We start from the raw sequence: 16,923 nt of genomic DNA on the forward strand, positions 1-16,923 counted from the left end.
TTGTCACCGTCACTTCCTCGACCTTGATGACATCTACTATAAATTTATTAAGTAGGTTTTTGTTTGATTATACGCTCCATGAAATAATTAATTATGTCATATTTTTATGGATTTGTTTATTCAATAGCTTAGAACAATAAACAATCAAAGGATTCGAATGAATAAGTTAAAAATAAATGTCTTAACGGAAGATGGATAAAATAATTTATCAATTTATAAAAACGATGTTTGAATACTATGCATTATACATAAAATGAGGAAGCGCCATTAATAAGTGTATTGATAGATTTTTGCAAGTCTTTAATAACTACACCGGTTTTTTTGTGTACAAGCTTTAGAATATCGTCAAAAATATGACCTATTTTCTGTATTTTACAAGTACATTGTTATTGTTACGTTTCTACTCTGTTAAACAACGATGCCCGTAAAAATTAAACTTAACTCTGAAGTTTCCATGCAGTTCATACGACGGAAAAAGAACATAAAAATAATTTCATGTAGAAGTGGCGATACTTGCGCTATTACAAGCACGAGAGGGTTGAAAATGGCAGTACCTCAATCGATACTGCACTGTGTGAACGCCTTCCATGTGCCTCGGCGTATATTAAAAAAAAACAGACGGTGCCTGTGAGTCATACATTTTGAAGGGGGAGGTGCAGGGTCGGAGGGCGAGAGCAAGTACATTTCACACAACATCGATATATCGCCACGATTACACGGAAGGGATCGATGGTGTTAGTGCGACCACGTCGTGACGGTCAACACACAATTCCCCAATAACGTTAGTTGTCCTCACAGGGCGATGCCGCGACGATATGAACGCCGGCGAATCGTTCAAAGTGCTCGTGTTGGGCGACTCGAACGTCGGTAAAACGTGTTTGATGCACAGATTTTGCGATGAGACTTATTACGACACATACATTTCCACTATAGGTTTGTATATATCAGATTATATTGCTCGTACTTATACACCCGTAACTTGTAATCAGTATTGGCTTTTAATTTTTATTCATGCATTGATATTCGAACGTTTATGTTTATTGATTAGATTATCTTTAGTTTGTGTGCAATAATGAACGTTCAATAAATATCAGTTGAATTTTTAAACTTATTATACGATCGATAATTAGATTATCATCTTCCCATGACGAATAAAAATAAGTATATATTCATTTTCCCTTGTGAAGTTTGTATATTCATTAAATTATCCGCACTAACTTGAGGTACGAAACATTGGTGAACAATATGAGAAATACTTTTCTTTTTGCTTAACTACTCAAAACTAATTAAGCTTTAAAAGGTCCCTTTTAAGAACAATGTAGGTGCACAAGCTAATAAATATAAACTTTTATCCAATAAGTTTATCCTAAGAGACTTTTGCGAATATTACTTGCAAAAAAACTATTGTACATCACATACAACTGGTGGTCGATAATTCTTGAAAACGATCAGCTGTGTTCACACACTGTTTCAACTATTTTATTTTTGTGCCATTCGTTTCAATAATTCTTTTTTGACTGATGTTAAAATCATGTTTGTTTTGAAAAAATTTGTTTCATTATAAATATTCTAGTTGATATACCTTTGGTATATTCACTTATTTTTATAGGTTTTTGAAACACGACAAAATTGACACTTAAATATTTTATTATAATAAAATATTTCTTAAATTTTTAATACATGATATAACATACAATTTGTTATTAAAACAAAAGTTTAAGGAAATTTCTAATATTAACATTTTTTCATATTTATTGGATTTAATATTAAAAACATATATATTATAAAAACCGTTAATGTTTACAGGAAGTAATCAATTTTACAGTTTTCCTGGAAATGAACGGTTTCATTAAGACTTAACAATGGCAATCAATTAACAACCTTGGGTTTATTTTTTGTAAAATACTTTTATTAGCTGTTACGTTTGACCTACATACAGTTAAAGTTTTATTTGTTTTACCTTAGTTTGTTTCGATAAATGATATAGCTTATCCCGATAACAATGATGAAGATTAAAGGATTTCAAAAGGCGAGGAGATAATCACTTGGGCTAAATTATTAGTCATTTTGTCATTATTTTGTTATTCTATTAAAAATCAATACAAAAGTCTCGTCATAAATTAGCTTATGAATTTTTTTTAGCTTCGATGCGAAGCTGAGAAGGTATTGGTTTTACTATGATGTGTTTTTTTTTTTTTGTGTCTGTTAACACTTATTCTCAGCTCTCACCGAACGGATTTCTTTCAACGATACGTCAAAAGATCACAAATCGTATCTAGTCGAAGACATTACCCTTCAAAATTGAAAAAATTTCCCTCGTTCCCCGTAAATGGGGGAAACCTCCAAAAAAATTACAAATTTAAAAATCGCTAATTTTCGAAATTTTTTCAATTTTTTTTACTAAAAACTGCCGTAACTTTTTCAAAAATGAACATATCAATATAATTGTTTTTTATATAAATGCTTGATATCTTTATCTATCATTTGGTATATATTTTTTTGTAAATTTGACCTTTTTTCTGCCCACAGGGGGGGATTTAAAATGACAACTTTTTCACAAAAAATTAACTTTTTCAACTTAACTTTTGAAAATGTTCCGGAAGGTCTGACACTTTTATATATATCTTAAATTAAAGCTAATGTAATGTACTTTAATTTGAAAAAAAAAATATTTGACCTCTGGACTTGTCTTCATGGTGAAAACGGCTACCGAATGCAATTTTTGTGTGAAAATTTTCGATTTTATAATTTACATTTTTTACTTTAAAGTGCTATAACTTTTTAAAAAATGTATGGATCAATACAATTTTTTCATGAGAAGTAGTATTNACAAATATATGGATCAATACAATTTTTTATAAGAAATAATATTTTTTTATAATCCCTTTTTATTTAACATACTATATCTTAATCAGGATAGTATTAAGGAACTATTATATCATGTAGCTTTTGGAATAATACACCCATTTTTTAAAATTAAACACTAACTAAAGATTTGCATCGAAGCGTTATTTTTTGATAGTGATTTTAATCACTGTCAGATATCATACTTGATCCAACTATCCCACGTCACCACTGTGCTGGGTTTTTTTTTCAATATTCATGTTTTAAAGATTACAATAACTTTGAAATTTTATCGAGCGTGACGTAAAATATAGAATTTTGTAACTACTAAAGTTTTGTATGCGTAGGGTATGATTTACAAAGGGTACCATGTGGAAAATATATGTACATACTTTTGATCATGGCTCGAATACTAATGATTTAGGTAATACTTGTTTTTAACTCTCTAATTCTTGCATCGACTATTTTTTTATTTTCGAATCAGGTGGATATTTTTGTTTGGGTTTAAGTTTTATCAGAATTTACTTATATGTAGTAGATTGGATAAGTATATATAAAATAGTATGCTACTATTTTGCAAATAATTAAGGATTTAAATTTGAACTATTTCAAGTAAAAATTTTCAAAATTGAAAATTTCATGTCTTGTAAAATAGTTATTGAAAATTTAAAAAAATATTAATTTTCCTATTTCTGTACACGGCCATAAATAAATAGATGTAATATTTTGGCTATTTTTTTTTTATGTGCTGTTATTGTAGTGCGTTTTTCGAAAGAAACAGTCAAGTTATTAGACTTATTTACATATATGGTATATCTTCATATATGTATATATATATACATATAAGTATATGGTTGAGTTTTTGTGAGAGGAAAAAAAAATTATAGTAATTTTACTGAACTTATAATTTTGTAATAAAATTATTTCAAATATTAAATTTACTATAGAATAGTATTCTGTTGAATTTGCCTACGTATTAATAGTAACCAAAACTTAAAATTTATTCTCCCGAATTTATAGAGTTAATAATTTCTTCATATTATTACGTCTAATAATTTATCTTATATAAAGTTTTCAAATTATAAAATTTATATAATAAAAATCGTACAAAAATGTCAAGAAATTTATGCCAATGGAAGATATATTCCCCTAACCTTTTCCCATGTATTCACCATTGTACTATAAAAATGTCTTGTCATATTCTAACATCTTTAATTACTTTTGATCTAGGGAATATTTTGATGTACTTTTTATTTTTTACAGTTCTGGACTAGGTAAAAGCATATAATATTATTTTACTGTAATAAAAAAAAAATTAATTTTTTTTCTTCAAAATTTCTAAAAAGCATTTTTAGGCTTTTTCTTATAAAAATCAATAATGGCTTGATAATAACTTAAGAATAAGTACTTATGAAGATACAAGAATTTTAGTATATATTAACTTCATATATTTTAACTTTATATATCAATTAGTTAATATTAACATTAAAAAACTAATATTTCTTTTTAAATTATATATTTTATGACATTTTTTTTACAAAAATATATTTAATGTAATTTTAAAATCCTACTATTAAGACTATAAATATTAAATAAATTATTACATTTTTTTTTCTAATACCTAATATGAAGTTTAAAATACCATTAGTTTATTTAGGAAAACATAGAGAGTTAAATAATTTCAAGAATTTTAAAAGCCAAAATATATTTCAATGTTTCAATAAACTTGTTTAATCTCTTTAATTAGATATATTTGTAAAAATGTTTTTCATGAATCTAACATATTGGCTTTTTACGTAATTTTGGTAAACAATGAACTCCTGAACTTTATTTTTGAACTTTTGATGTGTATTTTTTAATGTTCTACGTGTACAAATATAATTTTAGAAAGAGACTTAGGGGTATGTGTTTGGAGCGTTGAAATTGTTAGAGGCTTTTATGGAGCAGTACTGTTAATTACATATCATATAACACACTTTATCACACTTACACTTTATTATTTATATGTTTTCTATAAATTATTACATTTTGTCTATTAGTGATTATATTTATTAGTAAATATTATGTGTTTTTAGGATTCAAATGTATCGAAAACTGAATTAGTCTTTTTATAAATATATATATTGTGAAAATATGGGTCAAGAGGAGGCATTTTTATTATCTTAAACATAAAATTCTTTATTTTTAGTAAACATGAACAATTATCACACAGAAATAATATTTCACAACATATAATAAAATAATTATGTATCATAATCATAATTGTAAATCTCTTTACTCTTATGTATTCTNGCCAAAATATATTTTATTGTTTCATTAAACTTGTTTAATCTCTTTAATTAGATATATTTGTAAAAATGTTTTTCATGAATCTAACGTATTGGCTTTTTACGCAATTTTGGTAAACTATGCACTCCTGAATTTTATTTTTGAACTTTTGATGTGTATTTTTAAATGTTCTACGTGTACAGATATAATTTTAGAAAGAGACTTAGNAACAATGAACTCCTGAACTTTATTTTTGAACTTTTGATGTGTATTTTTTAATGTTCTACGTGTACAAATATAATTTTAGAAAGAGACTTAGGGGTATGTGTTTGGAGCGTTGAAATTGTTAGAGGCTTTTATGGAGCAGTACTGTTAATTACATATCATATAACACACTTTATCACACTTACACTTTATTATTTATATGTTTTCTATAAATTATTACATTTTGTCTATTAGTGATTATATTTATTAGTAAATATTATGTGTTTTTAGGATTCAAATGTATCGAAAACTGAATTAGTCTTTTTATAAATATATATATTGTGAAAATATGGGTCAAGAGGAGGCATTTTTATTATCTTAAACATAAAATTCTTTATTTTTAGTAAACATGAACAATTATCACACAGAAATAATATTTCACAACATATAATAAAATAATTATGTATCATAATCATAATTGTAAATCTCTTTACTCTTATGTATTCTATCATCAACAGGAATTTGTTATTTATTATAACAACAATTAGCTAAAATGATAAAATAATAAAAAGAAATACTGTATTTACTTAAGATAAATTAAAAACAGGATAATTATTCGGTGTGATAATTATGAATAATTATTGGAGTATAAAAATCAATAACGAAATAATCAGATAATAAAATTTGATTAACTTGGATAAATATTAATCTAAAAAATAACANGAAAGAGACTTAGGGGGTATGTGTTTGGAGCGTTGAAATTGTTAGAGGCTTTTAAGGAGCAGTACTATTAATTACATATTATATAGAACACTTACACTTTATTATTTATATTTTTTCTATAAATTATTACACTTTGTCTATTAGTGATTATATTTATTAGTAAATATTATGTGTTTTTAGGATTCAAATGTATCGAAAACTGAATTTGTCTTTTTATAAATATATATATTGTAAAAATATAGGTCAAGAGGAGGCATTTTTTATTATCTTAGGCATAAAATTCTTTATTTTTAGTAAACATGAACAATTATCATACAGAAATAATATTTCACAACATATAATAAAATAATTATGTTTCATAATCATAATTGTAAATCTCTTTACTCATATGTATTCTATCATCAACAGAACTTTGTTAATTATTATAACAACAATTAGCTAAAATGATAAAATAATAAAAAGAAATACTGTATTTACTTAAGATAAATTAAAAACAGGATAATTATTTGGTGTGATAATTATGAATAATTATTGGAGTATGAAAATCAATAACGAAATAATCAGATAATAAAATTTAATTAACTTGGATAAATATTAATCTAAAAAANGAATAATTATTGGAGTATAAAAATCAATAACGAAATAATCAGATAATAAAATTTGATTAACTTGGATAAATATTAATCTAAAAAATAACAATTATTTAATAAGAAAAATCATTTTTAATAATCCTATTTTTAAATATTTTTTTGGAAAATTTGATCAATTATGTAATGGTTATAATGATAATTATACATTTTTTTTAAATGTATTTGTACTTTTTTTAGTTACCAATTTTTAATACTCTCATTTTAACTAAAATAAAATAAATATATCTATATATAGGGAGTCAAAGATATTACTGGCATCACTAGTATGACTTTTAACCAATTATAATTCATAGAAATTTTTCAAAAAATATTAATTTCCTTCTTAGACTACGTTCAATGTATATTGTTTATTACTTATTACTAATTAGAAAAAATAAATTTTTATTTATTATTATTTTTTAATTTCAATGGATTTATTTTTTTAGCCCTTTTATTAAAAAAAAATTGATGTATCTATGATAATTTTAGGATTAGTACTTATCAAGTAGGTATGAAACGCGGACGGAGTATATCAGTATAGACTATATCTATTTAATGAAGATTTTGATTAAAAAATAATTTTATTATTTATGCTAAATAATTATTTTATCAAATATATATCAGCATAATGAAATTTTATTTATCATTTAATTTTTTATTGATATTTTATATGGATTAGTAATTATGAGCAATAAATTTACGTATTTTATTTTATTTATAAATTAAGTTAATTCGATAATACATGCAATTTCAGGTGTAGATTACAAACAAAAGATTATTCAGCTGGACGATAAGCCAGTTAAATTACAAATATGGTAAGTATAGTATTTAGTGTAAATAATCATAAGTTCTGGTTTAATTATAACATATAAGCATACATCTTAACATAACAAAAGTACACACATTAATTATACTGTAATAAATGTTATTAAATTCATTATTATCTGAAATTAATTAAAGTAAATAATTATATAAAAACAAATCTAATTCGAATGATTATTATTTCGAAATATTTTTTTAATAGGATTTAGATTACTTTAGTAGTATTAGAAAATTGTAAGCTAATTTTTATTTATTTTACACGTATACATTTTTTAAAAGCTGAAATTATTTAATCTAAAACTCAAAAAGCATATGATGAATCAATAGATTAACACATTAATGAGTAGTTGATGCATAATAAGGCATAAAAATAACTATTATTTAAACATTTTTACTGATATACGTCAACTATTTCGAATGCTTGAAGTATTTGTATCTAGAACTGTAACAACGAATTAAATATATATATTTTTTTTACAGGGATACGGCTGGTCAGGAACGATTTCGTACACTGACTACAGCTTATTACAGGGGTGCAATGGGTATACTGCTAGTTTATGATGTTACAAACCTAGATTCATTCGATCATTTGACTTATTGGCTAAAAAATATACAAGAGGTGATTTCATAAATCATTTAACGATGACAAATTTAATTTACACTTACTACTTCTACTGTGTATCTAGAACGCTTCGCCGGACGTGATCAAAGTCTTAGTGGGTAACAAATGTGATAACGATGTTTTAAGAGCTGTGGACAAACAAGACGGAGAAAAAGTAAGCGTAAATTAAATTATACTACTTTATCTAGTATTTACGTATAGGTCCAGTAATAAATTTCATTATTTTTTTTAAGATAGCGGAATGCTACGACATGCCATTCTTTGAAGTATCTTGCAAAATGGATGTAAACGTAGAAGACGCTTTTCAAGCTCTAGCCAAGCTAATAAAAAAACGTTCCAAATATCAGGTAAAGTAGAACATATTTTTTGATTTTATCTACTTTGAATTTAATTAATTTTTAATTTGTTTTTAAATACTAGGGTGCATTTGGTCTAAAAGATGAAGAAAAAAGTTCCCCTTTGTTTGAAAAAGCTTTTGCTGAATCTTCGAAAAAATGCAATTCTTGTTAGAATTATTTTGTTTAAGCTTCTATAATTCATTGTATTTTTATATTATAAAAAAATAAAATGATAAAAATTATTGATTAAAAGTTTTACCTCGATTAATAAATATTATACATAGAAAAGTTATTTTTGTCTATTATGATTAGATCACACATTATATGCATTTAAACAATTTTGTTAAATTATTCCAAACATACCATTGTCCAGCATAAATTTTTATTAATTGAAACTTTATTAATTTTATTAATTCTAGAGCTTAGTAATGTGTGGCTACCGAGATTATAGTTTTGGTTAATTAAGGGGGTTAATCTCGACCCTAATAAAAATAATATTTTTACGTTCCTAAATAATTCCACGACAAAATTGCACAAATTTGGGGCTCTTCAAAGTGTCTCAAACAAAATTTATAAATACATATAATTCATATAATACATATACTTATGATTTATTAAATAAACCATTAAATCGATTTATAAATTGATGATTCATACAATATACACAAACAACAAATTTTGAATTAAAAACTTTTTATATTGAAATTATAATAATTGAGGTAAAACTACAAGTTACATACATAATTTATTAAAATTCAAAAAAACATCAATTTTAGATGTTTGTGCATCGATACAGTTAGTTAATCAATGACAGGGTCAGATGAAATATTATTTTAACTATTGATATAAACATTTGTATTATTTTAAATATTCGCGTTCAGTCTATGCTCATATTCAAGTTAAATAGAATTGTTACATCTTTCTGTTATGAGCATTGATTACGTATGTCCACCGTTGACCAAATTTAGTTTATAAAACTATCTAATTATTACATTAGAATATTCATTATTCTAACGTAATTATTAGATATTTCTTTTAGATTATTTTAATAATTACATATTAGAATGCAGCCTTTGTACTATACTCTAAAACATAGAAAATTTTACTTGAAATATATAAACTGTATAATTTAGTAATATTTGTTTTATTTGTTCTATCTGTCTATTTAATGTAATTAAACAAAGTCATCATTACATTGATAACAACAATTTTTTTTTTGAAACCCAAAGTATACAAGTAGACAAGATTAAAAAGCACTTTTGCTTATAAATATATAGATTAGAAAATAATATAAAACAAAAGTAACAAAAAATATAAAAAATAATCATGTTATGTGAAACATAAATTTGTCATGTTAGGTTACTATAATGAGATTTAAATTTAACTGTTTTTAAAAATAGTAACTATGAAAGAAAACAGCAAACTTAAACAAAGTATCAAAGTATCATCTATCACAAATTTAATTATAACATAAATTCAAGTAAATCTAAAATTAGAGTTTGCCTTTTCTTCCAAGAAGTATATGTAATATAATAATATAAAAAAATACACCAACCTAAAATCAACAATAAAAATATTTTAAATAATGACTAAATTCTGTGTATTTACAACATTTATTTGACGAAGAATTAATAGAAAATATCAAATATTACAACGGTAATAACAAAAATATATGTATTCACGAATTTAGAACAAGTAAAGTCCTGATACTTTAAATGAATAAAAAATAACTTATTATTTTACTTGTTATTTGATTAAGCATAATAATTTATTATTAATGTTTGTATCACGTGTTCAATGGCCTATTAAAGATTTTAGTGCATTGGGGATTAATTATGTTATCTCCGTTAAAATTTTTAACTTGAAGTTCATGTGTTTATTATTACAAATACGAGAGTTAAAAATTAAAGGATAAAACATATGTCGATGGAATTTTTTCAGATACTTTAATCATAATATTATAGCACATTTACAGATGTTATAATTCAAATAACAAAAATAATAAAATAAAAATAAAGAAATTTTGGGGTTGGGTTTGTATATGGTGAGAACCTGATGTTGTGGTTCTATCGGAGTCGTATGATTCAAAGACAAAGACAAGTAGATATAAAAATAATAACCCAGTACCTCTAATTTAGGGGTAATAAACTTTTGACTAATTAGTTTCTAATATCCTATCTAAGAGGTAACGAGACAGCGGAGCCAGTTCACGAATACCTCATAACGTGATTATGTATAATATTTTAACCAACCAGTCAAAATTAACACTTTAAGATATTAATTTAAAAAATGATCTATTGCTTTGTCATCCTTTACTCAAACTTATTAACTCTAAATAATTGGGATAACATAAATTTACTGACTTCTTTTTTTCTAGCCAATTGCTGTGAGAGATGATTCGATATGTATATATACACTTATGAGTGTTGGATTCGTACTTCGTCACAAAAATAGATAATTAAAACAAATTCTTTTCGAATGTATATAATCAAGACGCATAAAAAAATAGCCGACAACAACACAGGCTTGTGTCTACCAATTGTTTTCTTATTTGAATTCGGCGAAAGCGAACTCTTGTCACTCTCTCTCTTGTCTGAAAGGATTTCAGTGCTTTTAATAGTAAATGATAGTACCCCCAATCCAAGGATATTGTTGTCAGCGCTTTTAGTGATCTTTTTAGTTTATTGTATTTAATTATACATTACATGATTATTATATTGAGATAGTATATTTAACAATTGATAAATTGACATATATATAAATAATAAGAAATTGTGTTGAACAGTGTACATGTTATGACAGTAAGTTTTTTGTTTGTTTACAAGTAATATAAAATATAGATTATAAATTTTTCATTAATAAATGTAAGATGCGTAATGCAAAGCATTAAGGATATTATGACACAGACCTCTCTTGCTATAGCCGTTTTTTACATTTGTATTTCCGACTAATTTCACAGCGTATAAAAGTTTCAATCAAGCTATAAGTTCATTATGATCATCTTAATACACATATTAGTATTTTATCGGTTGAGTTGGCGAATATGAGTAACCAATGGCTTGTTTATAGCGGGGGATAGATTTTAAATTATTGTATCGGAATAAATTCTCAAAAAACGGAAAAATCTTCGAGACGATGAGCTCGAATTAAACAAAGAAACTTGTTGGAATTAGAAATGTAGATGAAGAAATTTTGACTATAAAGAGAAAGTTCCGTATATTTGGTATAAAATTATGAGTAAAGTAGCTGAGAAATCAGATGGTCCAATGGTGGTAAGATTCATTAGCGATTTATCCTTATCAATTGTTGTAATTAAAAAAGAGTGGAATTATTAAAAGAATAGAAAAAAATTAAATATAAAATAATATATAAGATATGAGTGTGTGGTTTGAATATAGATATTAAAATAAGTGAGACTCTTATGCTCTTAAGTTTAATTCCTTATTTTTTTTCTGAGTTATTTTGATATCGGGGTCAGTGTTCCGAGGGTTTTTTTTTACTAATACAATCCCAAAGGAAAGAAATATCACCACATATATAATTATGTATAAATTTTAATTTACCAGAATTCCAGAGCAATCGCTAACCGTAAAATAACAGCTCAAACAAAATCTGCTCGTTATAGATCCAGTTTTACCAAAAGTACTTATTTAAACTTTATTCTTTATATTAAAATTTTATGTTCAGCATTTTTGCTTACATTTGAATAGATTTCCTTTAAATAAAACGTATTTTTTTTTTTTTAAGAGTGTGTCTCATCACACTGATGATGTTGATGAACAAAGTGACTCTGAGAGATTCTATCTGCAATTGTCTTTTTACCACATTAACACGTTTTTTATACTTTTTTAAAATTTACTTATCGGATCAACATCATTAGTGTTTCCAAATATTTTTATTGACATATTGTTTAATTGTGATAAAAGTTTACAATATTTTTTGTTAATAAACAATAATACTGTCACGTTAATACTATTATTATAACACCTACCCTATTTTTTTAGATGTTGTGACCTCACAACATACAATTTTAGATTACATAAAGTTATTTAATATTTAACCTAATACAATAATTTATAAAAATCAAAAATATATTTATGATATTAAGTTAAGTGTACAATATAATATAATAATAATGTATAGAAAAGTTATGTTTGTGATAGAAAAATTGAAATAATAATAAAAAAAAAAATTTTTTTTAATCTGTTATATAAATTTGAGCTTGTTCATAAGGCGAACTTATTCCATTTTCATCAATGGCTTTGATTGCAAAATAATACATACAGTTAGATTCATACATCAGAAGATCTATGCCCATAGGTAATTGTTCTGTTTGTAGTTGTGCTAATTTCTTCCACATTTTTTCTGTTGCCATTTGGTTAATCTCTTTGCATTTGTACAGTTCATGGTATTTTATTTTTTTAAATGATAATTTCATACGTAATTTCAATAGTATTGTAACATATTTTCTATTGGCTTGTAAATTTATTTTTGGTATAGGTGGAATTTTTAATGTTGATAGTGAATCAGATGGTAATGTAGGTGAATAGCTTAATTAAATTTTTCCCAAACTAATTTCTTTTCAATTAAATTTATTCTTTGAAAAGAAAAAAGAAATGTCTTTCATTGAAAAATGAGTACATTTTAATTTTACATATTCATTACATTTATTGAGAATAATAATTTTTTTTAACTTATGTTATAATTACAGCTATATTATATTTCATAATAATTAATAATATTTTTAATTTATTATATATAATATGATAGGGTTATATAATAATTATATTATTTATTTTGTTTTTTTATAATTTCTTTAACTATAATTTTTTTCTTTTTGTTGATATACTTTCAATTTTTAATTTTTTTTTGGAAATATATACATTGTACTTCCATGGCACCTTATATAAAATTTGTTGGAATCATACATTTTTTCTGAGTCATACTGAGTTATTATTGGTTTATTGAAATACCATGGATATTTGTATTGATATATAGGAATATTGACTTCGTCATTTGAAATTTTTAATGAGTGGTTAGTTGTAAATCTGGATAAATAAAAGATTTAACTTTTACTGGTGTATCATTTTTATCAGATAAATTAATTTTTGTTAAATCTAATTTTGATTATTAATTTTGTTGATGATGTTTATATATAAAATAATGAGTAATATTATTAAACATACCTGCCATTAATCTTGCACTCCAACCAAATGTATTATATAATAATGATATGTTTATACATGCATTAATGATTATTGATATTATTTTAAATACAAAAACAATTTATAATAAACCTGACGTAAATGAACCAAAGTAAGTGAACCACCCCCACATTTGATATAATTTATTTTCTATCTCAGTACTTAATATGTTTCGATCTATTAAGTGGTGTAGTTTTAATTGTTGTCCACAAATTTCATATTCTTAAGCTAGACGAATTATGTTATTTTGAATTGCATTTATTTTCTGAGTGAACATTAAATGTCTTTGTAATGCTTGCATAGTATCCCTATTATATATGCCATCAGACTTAAGATGTTCAGGTGATTTATATGTCCAAGTGATTTTGATTTCTGGTTTTAAATTTTGTGGACTCTTAATTTCGATTAAGTGAGGAGTTAGTCCAAACCAATCTCCATCTAAAAAATAAGCTGAAGGTAAAGATTATTGCATGTTATTTCAGTACACAATTTTTATAAAATATGAGATTTTGGTACATAAAGTATGATTCATTGTGAAATATTACAGGTAATTCATGAGAGCAAGTTTCTTTTTTTGCTAATTCAACTTGTACTGGTTTACATTTCATGAGATATATAATTTTTCCACTTTGTATAGCCATACATCCAAGACTTTTGCCCATAACATAAGCGAATTCAGAAATACTATAAGAAGCTAAGGATAATTTTTGAAACCAATAAAACTATTATAAAGGAAAATTGTGTTAACAGATAGTTATTATAATTAAATGGAATTACGATTAATCAAATTTAAACTTTGTTAAAATTTCACTTTTCAATTGTGACGGAAAAATATACACAGGTATTAATGCGTTAAGTGAATCTCGCGAAAAATTTGCTTGAGGTTTGGTTGGATGGACTAGTGCTTTTGTTGTTTGAACCGCTGAGAATTCATCAATACTATAATTTTAACATAATATCAATTAGAATATCGCCACAATGAAGAGATACTATGAAGACTGATTATGTATGAACATTAATTAAAAGTAAAAATGTGAATACTGTTCAACAAAAGATTAAATAAATATTTCTACAATAATTTGTGTAAAATATTTATTATATAGATTATCATTTTTTCATTATTTAATCATAAAAAACCGTAGTAAATTAATGAGATTATTCTAAAAAAAAAATTAAAGCTATATTTAAGTTATAATTAATAAAATATTACATTTAAATTTATTTAATTTAAAGTATAATTTAAAAATAATTTCTGTCCACATTGTTTATGTAAATAACATAATTTGTATATATTTAAGCAATCGTAAATGAAAATATTATTAATGTCACTTGTATTTCACATCGATAAAATTTAATACTTAAAAATGTATAATAATTATCTATTTTCATTCGGTTTGATTTGCATTGTTCTCAATTTTGACTTTGTAAACTCCATAGATAAAATTTCNATAATTATCTATTTTCATTTGGTTTGATTTGCATTGTTCTCAATTTTGACTTTATAAACTCCATAGATAAAGTTTCTAAGTTAAACTTATTTTTAAAAAACTCTATTTGGCTAAAATTAAGGCAAAATTTACATATTATTGATAGAAGACATGGAGAAATCACCTTGGACCAATTGATTAAAGGAATTACTAAAAGTGATTTTGTTACATCTGAAAATCTGATTGCAAAATACATCCCGACTGAAAAAAAGGTTGCAAACATTTTATAATAAGAGAATCTACTGCTTTCATCTACTCTGTTGCAGATTGGCCGGCTGCATTTTCTTCTTTTTCAAATTACACTGAAATGGAACTTAATAATAACGTTAATTCATACGTAGACATAATATATTATTTAGCTTCATCAAAAAAACATAGTGACAAAGATTTAAATGAAAAACTCGATGAATTAGAAAATACTGTTCGAGATTNAAAGATTTAAATGAAAAACTCGATGAATTAGAAAATACTGTTCGAGATTTCATGAATGGTAACTGTAGACCAAAACAGCTAACACTTTCAATGATAACCAAACACTACAACAGACAATTTGGAAATAGATCTTACGTTGAAATAGTTTGGAAAGTCAAACCTTAACTTGACCAAATAAAAATATTAGTTATGTCTTTTTTGTTGAAATTTGATTTCCTACATACTAAAAAGTGTATATTAAAGTCAAATTTTAATTATAAAGTTTGTGAATTAGAAATATTTTTAAAAAACTCATATTGGAATGAATTTAGAGGTACAACAGGCAAGTTGGAAATTTGCCTATCATCGATACGATTTTGAAAGTCAAATCTAATCTTGATCAAATAAAAATTAATGTTATAGATTTTTTGTTGAAATTTGATTTCCTGCATACCAAAGTGTGTTGAGACGGTTTGCATATTTATGACGGAAGTAATGGAGAAATTACCATGGACCAATTGTTTGATGGATTTGGAACAAAAGATTTTGTTACATCTGAGAATAAGAATGATAAAACAAGACAATTTTATTTGTTGCTGAGATGCAATTTTTCGAAGAAATTAAAAGATTATACAGAGTTTGTAAGACAATTATGGGGAGAATTTAAAAAAAAATATAATGCAGAAAAAAAAATTGTAAAAAATGTAATTATTTGATAAATGTGTACTATACAGAATTTTAAGGAAAACGTGTTATAAGTATAAAAAAAATTTACAAAAATATATCTTAGTAATAACTTAAGCATAAAAAAAAACCTAATAATTACATTTTTTTGATATGTTATCGATATGCACTGAAAAATAATTTAAATTAAGGAATTCAATATTAATAGACGATGTCTAATTTTATTTATAATAGTTACTAAAGAAATCTATTTTCCATTATAACTTGACACTCTCAGATAAACATTTATTGTTTGATTCAATTCATCAATGACTATTTGGTTTTAATGAGATCACACGTGTACAATATTGTCTGTAATACATTTTTTTTCCCTAAAAAATGCCATATTTTATTGAAAAATGAATAAATGAAAAAAATTCTTATTTATATTTAAACCTTAGATTTTTTCCTTTATTTGATATAAATTTTTTGAAAATCTGATTCTTTAACTGTTCACGGGGGATTCAAAATAGCAACTTATGCATAAAAACAAAAATGTTTCACCTTAATTTTTGAAAATTTTCCTTAAAAATTGACACTTTTATTTAATTCTAATTAAAGCTAATGAAAAATATGTTATTATGAAAAAAGAAATTCGAGATTTAGTGAAAATGGTTTGTCATATTCAAAAATATGCTATTTTTGTGT

General features: G+C 24.5%; 1 protein-coding gene across 1 annotated transcript; it reads left to right on the forward strand.

Moving 5' to 3' along the window:
* The first annotated feature begins 769 nt into the window (after window positions 1-769).
* LOC126904308 (ras-related protein Rab-13-like) lies at window positions 770-9,584 on the forward strand. The gene is made up of 6 exons (XM_050683276.1): window positions 770-933; window positions 7,423-7,483; window positions 7,971-8,109; window positions 8,177-8,266; window positions 8,346-8,459; window positions 8,533-9,584. Exons 1-6 carry the CDS (start codon window positions 816-818, stop codon window positions 8,620-8,622), a joined length of 612 nt encoding a protein of 203 aa, XP_050539233.1. The 5' UTR covers window positions 770-815; the 3' UTR covers window positions 8,623-9,584.
* Window positions 9,585-16,923: the final 7,339 nt, after the last annotated feature.

Source organism: Daktulosphaira vitifoliae, unplaced genomic scaffold (assembly GCF_025091365.1).
Source record: "Daktulosphaira vitifoliae isolate Bord-2020 unplaced genomic scaffold, ASM2509136v1 Scaffold_4, whole genome shotgun sequence".
Taxonomy (NCBI): domain Eukaryota; kingdom Metazoa; phylum Arthropoda; class Insecta; order Hemiptera; family Phylloxeridae; genus Daktulosphaira; species Daktulosphaira vitifoliae.

Excerpts from the sequence above, each read along its gene's own strand:
- LOC126904308 (XM_050683276.1), top strand. The coding sequence starts at position 816 with ATGAACGCCGGCGAATCGTTCAAAGTGCTCGTGTTGGGCGACTCGAAC. Across the intron at positions 934-7,422 it reads CACATACATTTCCACTATAG|GTGTAGATTACAAACAAAAG; the intron begins GTTTGTATATAT and ends ATGCAATTTCAG. Across the intron at positions 8,460-8,532 it reads AAAAACGTTCCAAATATCAG|GGTGCATTTGGTCTAAAAGA; the intron begins GTAAAGTAGAAC and ends TTTAAATACTAG.